We start from the raw sequence: 6,359 nt of genomic DNA on the forward strand, positions 1-6,359 counted from the left end.
TCATACTGTGTCAATTCAACAACCAATACATTGTTCCAACATCCAGACCCCAAGCAATGTCATTCACAGCTGGTCCAAGAACCCAAGACCCCAAGCAATGTGATCTTCAAACACTTCTGATTGACCAGATCCTGTACTTGGAATGCCGCTTTTATAACTAATTTCTACAGCTGGTTCCCTCAGAGTTTTTTCGCTAACTATTTCTTTCTCTGGTCAGTCTAGATCTTGCTGTTGGATTGACACTGTTGGATTACTGTGTTGCTTTTACGGTCAGCGATTTGTCCTATTTTCAGAGAACTAGAGGCGATTAGTTAAATTCAATCTTTACTGCCTCCTGGTTTTCTACCACGGACATTGGTGCAGTTTTGCACCCGGGGCATTAAACAACCATGCCCTTTTGGAGAAAAACAAAAAAATATCATGTCTCTCAGATTCCTGATAAAGGAAATCTGATGAAAGAGATACCAACAATGGAAGAGCCTAACATCTCGCTCCAGAAGTTTTCTATCATCAAAGATATGGCAGACGAAAAATGCAGCGATCCAAGTCACAGCAAACCTTGTGACATTGGCTCAAAGAACACCAAGAAGAGCGCAATCAGGAGCTTGGGCAGCAGCGCTGTGATTGGCGCTAAAGAACTGGATCGCTGTTTCCCAAATAGACGGCTGAGATTATACGTTGCCACCTGGAATATGGAGGGGAAGGTGAGAAGTAATGTACAATATCTATTGTGACCCATCAGTGTGTCTGATCTACAGTTGGATAAATTGGGTCAGTAACCATGTGTCTTTAGTTTGCAGTTGGATATCACATAGACATATTATATCCTACCCTAGGCCCACATTTTCTAAACATTTGGGCCAATCACTGTTGCTGCACACACTGCAAACTGTCAAACTAATAACCTATGTCTTTGGAATGGCAATACCTCCGATCCAAAGACTGCAGCCCTGGCCATCGTCTATAAAGACTAAAATCCAATTCGATCAGATAGAATTTTTTGTAGGCGATATAGAAGATGTCAGTTTGGTTGGTGCTCTGTGTATACATTATTAATATCTTCATATTTTGAGCAGGAGTTCCCACAAAATCTAGAGGATCTGCTGTTGCCATCAGATGACACCAAAGACATTTATGTAATTGGCGTTCAGGAAGGATGTCCAAACAGGTAAGTCTTCTCAGGTTGTCTTACACCAGTCTATGTCTGCAGATGGACTACAGGTCGGCTGATTGAAATTCTCTCTCGACCTTCTACTTAGTATAGGATCGCTCCTTAATTTTCCTATTTAACCCCAGAGGTTATAATATTGATTGTTTAATAGATGAGTTGAGTATTTTAATCTGGTGTCATTTATTAATATGTTAACTTGAAATTGTGTCTTCTTGTAGACGGGAATGGGAGATAAAATTACAAGAGACCCTTGGTCCGCACTACGTGCTATACCACTCATCCGGGCTCGGAGTCTTGTATCTCACCATCTTTATTCGACGGGAGCTGATCTGGTTCTGCTCAGGTAAGATTGACTTTCTTACATCTACATAATAAGTCCTAATTGAAGTCATTAGTTGGAACTTCTTATTTAGTCATTAGAACTAGATGTCTGAGAACCCAACTCTCAGATTCTTCACTGTGGAGTATTGGAGATCTGAGAGTTTACTCCACAGTTACAAAGTGTGAAATGATGTTGTAGTAATATTTCCAGCGTTTAATAGGAAAATATCTGTATCATTGTTGCATGTTGTACTATTACCACTGACCCTTCTCCTTGTGTTTCTTATACAGAGGTAGAGCACACCCATGTAACAACCAGGCTATTCCACCATGTAAAAACCAAAGGAGCTTTGGGTGTTGCCTTCACTGTCTTTGGGACATCATTCCTGTTTATTAATTCCCATATGAGATGTAAGTATGTCTGTTATTAATATGTGACTATGTACAGTTTTACTGTGTATAAAAGTGCTGCTGGTTCATAAAAAAACTATAATATATGAGATGATATGAAGAGATCTGTACTATTAATGTTTTGGTGCAAAATGAAAGGTTCTTCCTTATTTGGTCAAACTTCTTCTAATCCATCAAACTTATTCTATATAGTGAGAGACAAGTAATAGTGGAAGGATTAACGGCCTAATGTCCTTTACAGACTATTAGGCTGGGTTCACACGACCTATTTTCAGACGTATTGGAGGCGTTTTACGCCTCGAAATACGTCTGAAAAAAAAAGCCTTGAATACGTCGGCAAACATCTGCCCATTCATTTCAATGGGTTTGCCGATGTACTGTGCCGACGACCTGTAATTTTACGCGTCGCTGTCAAAAGACGCAAATAACAGCCTCGTCAAAGAAGTGCTGGACACTTCTTGGGACGTAATTGGAGCCGTTTTTCATTGAATCCAATGAAGAACAGCTCCAAATTACGTCCGTAATTGACGCCTCGCAAAATGCGAGTACGAGCAATTACGTCTGAAATGCAGGAGCTGTTTTCTCCTGAAAACAGCTCCGTAATTTCAGCCGTAACTGACGTTATTGTGTGCACATACCCTAATAGAAATACTTTATCCTCTGTCAAGAAAATGATTGTGTCTTAGATTTACAGTAACAGAAATATCAGTGTCAGAAGTAACAAGGAGGTTAAGTCCAGCGCATGAGTAGAAGTAAAATAGAAATGTTTTTCCAAGTTTAATTAAATTTCCACTACAGCCAAGTCTAAGGACGTCGCTATCGTCCGAAACGCGTAGGCTTACAGGATCATCTTTTCCTCTTATCCACACACCAGGACCATACCCTAATGGACTTTTTAATGGAAATTTAATTAAACTTGGAAAAACATTTCTATTTTACTTCTACTCATGCGCTGGACTTAACCTCCTTGTTACTTCTGCTCCTGCATCGTGTGCCGACACGAAAAGGTCCGGGCGCTGACAGCGACACTCATTTCTTATGTCAGGTGAGCTGGAGGACTTCTCCCTTTGTTTTCTACTACTACAGAAATATCAGTGTGTCTGGTGTACAGAGTGCGGACCCACATCATGGAACTCCACCAGTCTCATCTTCTAAAATGTCAATAGAAATCCTATTAAAATAAATACTATTTGCAGAAAATTCATTGTTGAGGGAACATTCAGACTACACAGCCCAAGAAGTAGATATGATACCTAGATAATATATGATAAAGAAACCTATTGTCAGAGAAAACTTAAATATGGTGGTTGTCCTAAACTCCAGGGGGTTATATTTACTGATATGTATATTTTTGGTTTGCAGTTGGGGCAGTCTACAAGAGGATCCAGGACTATAAAACTATCACCGAGGGTCTCCGTCTGCCTCAAATTATTCCGGAAAGAATAAACTCCAATGCCTGTGAGTATTACTTATGTGGTTGAACCTATCGATTCCTTTATCTATTTATCTCCATTGAGTCTAATGCAGTCACGTGGTCTAATTGTGTCCTGTGTTTATCTCATTCTACAGTGGACGTCACCAGCCGCTTTGATCGAGTTTTTTGGTTTGGGGACCTCAATTTTCAACTAAAAGAGGACAGAAAAAACGTGGAATCTCTTCTGAAAAATATTAAAGGAAGAGATATGTCCAGTCTCCTCAAACACGAACATCTGAATGAAGCCAAGAACAACGGTACAGTTACTAGTAGACAGATCTCTATCACTCCTCAGCCATTACCACATACACCTCAACCGATCAATACAAATCACTGTCATGATGGTGGATATGTTCCCCACATTCTTATATAGTCCTACATCTCTTGCACATGTTTTTAATACTGACATGTTTTTTTTTCTTTTAACTTAAGGGTCCATATTTGTAGGGTTTAAGGAGCACACCATTGAATTCCTTCCTACATACAAGTTCGACATTGGCACAGACACCTACGATACATCAGAAAAGCAGAGAATTCCATCATATACGGTAAGATATCTTATTTCCAGGTCTACAGAGCTAAAGAAACAATAGATGTCATGGATAGATTTTCAAACCTTAAATGCACAAAGTCTCAAAATTTATATTATATAATAAAATAGGCCGAAATGTTCAGTCTATGATGCTATGAGGTTTATAAATAAATGATAATATGATTGCACTGATGATATTTGTTATTTTCATGACCTCTACAGGACAGGGTGTTGTTTAAGAGCCAATACGAGGGAGATGTGCGAGTCCTGAGATACGACTCATGCCCTGTTTTGAAGACCTCAGACCACCGACCCGTTTTTGGCATCTTTGAAGTAAAGCTCAGACCTGGTTCAGATGAGTAAGTCATGTCCATGTTGTTGGTATGATCCTTTCAGTAGCCGCCATTACTACATGGGCCTTATAGCAGAGCTCACACTTTGGGGCAGGTGGCTGTATACCTGGGTGACAGTACTGGAGTAATATAGGAGGTGAAACTAAACAATTATTGTGTGGTTACCCGCTAACATTATCATATGTCTTACAGTATATTTCTCATTCCAGCATCCCATTGGCTGGTGGAAGCTTTGACCGCAAGATCTATTTGAAGGGCATTAGGAGGTTAGGACAAAAAAAGTAGCTGCGTCTGTTCATGTCCTGACAGCACATAAGGTGAGAGCATTGTACTTGTCTAGTATGTTTGCTGTGAGAATGTTCTTCCATCTCTTAAGTCTTCCTCTGAATCTGTCATTTAATTTATCAACCAACATAAAGAAATTGTAAATAAGTCATTCTATCTTCTAGTTACATTTTCTTGTTTTCAGATATTTTTTTAATTTCTAAATGAAGGTTGTGGGTTTTAGAAGAAAACTGTAAGCATGTATGTAGTATAATAGATTGGTGGGAATTTATTAAGACTGACGTTTCTTACACCGGTCTTAATATAAAAAAAACTTGGAGTAAAATGTGCCTAATTTATGAAAACGCCCGCACATTAATAACTAATAATCCATGTTATTATGATAAATGTGTCGGCCGCTGATGGCTCTGCTCCTCCAGCTACTCTCTGTCCACTTTTTAGAAAAGTGCCGTAAGCGCAGAAACTACACAGATCACAATTTTTACCACAAATTGTGACTTTTGTTCCGTTTATAACTTTTCTACGTAAAAAAAACTGGCATAGAAAAGTTAAAAAATGTCCCCATTTGAAGTGTCTTAAAGAATCCTGCCACTAGGATGGATGGATAAACTGTATTTTATGGTGCATTAGCTTCTAAGCAAGCATGATAGATACAAGGAACATTCTTATGGATGTAAGACATTACTTGGCATCTTGCAGGACTCCTAAGGAACATTTACCATCTCAGGTGCATAAAACAATGATTCCACCTTTGTGAACATCAGAAAGTTCCTGTAACATCCTGAACAGCGCAGCTTTAGATCAAACCCACCGCTTGGATCAACCATCTTCAAGGTTTGTAGTGTAACCCCCAGGATCTAATAGGAAAATCCGCAATAAAACATCTTCTATATTTTGTGCCTGCTAAGAAACACACATTAGTAGAGCATTAATAGCAAATATTTCTCTTGCAGCATAAACATCAATTCCGCGTTATATCTGGCGAGAACAGCGCTCCCTGTCACCGGGGGAGCCGCAATCGTTGCTGATAGAAAGAAAGGTAAGTTCCTCTAGATATGTCCTCTCTATATTTGGTAAGCAGCCTGAATAATGAATATTTAATAGGGTTGTGCGCTTCTCCCCCCAGAGCAAGTCAGCAGATACAAACAGACCATCAACATCAATGCCAATAACAACCGAGGGCAGAACCCGCCATCTTACAAGTATCCCAATGGCGAGACTTAAAATTGTCTACATCTGTCACGGAAAAGACATCAGTGTGGTTATCGGGGCATCAATGTCACCCAGAAGACCAGGCCCAGAACAGGAGAACATGTCATCTCTTCCTGTGTCTCTGGAATACAGATTTACCACCCCTTACTGATATTACAGTATATACTGGGACATATTCCATTGTTTTTGCTGGATCTTGTATAACATCATCTTTACCATTATATATTTTGATCAACAAAAACCATAAATAAATCTTTAACATCAATCCATAAGTGTGACTAGTATTTATTAGTGTGTTCAGTGCCCGGCTGCAACTTACCACGGAGTATACAATTCACTTAACCGACTCTTCACAGCGCTATTTGTGTGACATCGCGTTTAATCCAGTGGTAGGTGACAGGACATTGTATCATATGTACACAAGAGAGAGAGTATGGAACGTGCCACCATATGTACTGGATTAGATCATATGTTGGAAAAAAAGTGACAGGAGATGTAAAACAGTGATATATTTGATAGTTGTTTAACCCCTTAACGCTCAGCGACGTAATATTCCGTTGTGCTGACCATCCCATCCCGTTCGCGCTCAGCGACGGAATA

At 39.5% G+C, this 6,359-nt stretch overlaps 1 protein-coding gene across 2 annotated transcripts; it reads left to right on the forward strand.

Annotated features, from left to right (window-relative positions):
* Positions 1 to 222: 222 nt before the first annotated feature.
* On the forward strand, positions 223 to 6,024 carry LOC142698908 (phosphatidylinositol polyphosphate 5-phosphatase type IV-like). 2 transcript variants are annotated; one of them, XM_075847931.1, is made up of 12 exons: positions 223 to 704; positions 1,077 to 1,168; positions 1,390 to 1,514; positions 1,784 to 1,903; positions 3,266 to 3,361; positions 3,473 to 3,634; positions 3,810 to 3,925; positions 4,132 to 4,268; positions 4,455 to 4,579; positions 5,247 to 5,381; positions 5,501 to 5,586; positions 5,674 to 6,024. In XM_075847931.1, the coding sequence occupies exons 1-9, from the start codon at positions 390 to 392 to the stop codon at positions 4,513 to 4,515; spliced, it is 1,224 nt and encodes a 407-aa protein (XP_075704046.1). In that variant the 5' UTR covers positions 223 to 389; the 3' UTR covers positions 4,516 to 4,579; positions 5,247 to 5,381; positions 5,501 to 5,586; positions 5,674 to 6,024. The 2 variants fall into 2 exon arrangements, with proteins under 2 accessions (XP_075704046.1, XP_075704045.1); XM_075847930.1 differs by having other exon boundaries at positions 4,472 to 4,579.
* Positions 6,025 to 6,359: the final 335 nt, after the last annotated feature.

Source organism: Rhinoderma darwinii, unplaced genomic scaffold, assembly GCF_050947455.1.
Source record: "Rhinoderma darwinii isolate aRhiDar2 unplaced genomic scaffold, aRhiDar2.hap1 Scaffold_105, whole genome shotgun sequence".
Lineage (NCBI taxonomy): Eukaryota > Metazoa > Chordata > Amphibia > Anura > Rhinodermatidae > Rhinoderma > Rhinoderma darwinii.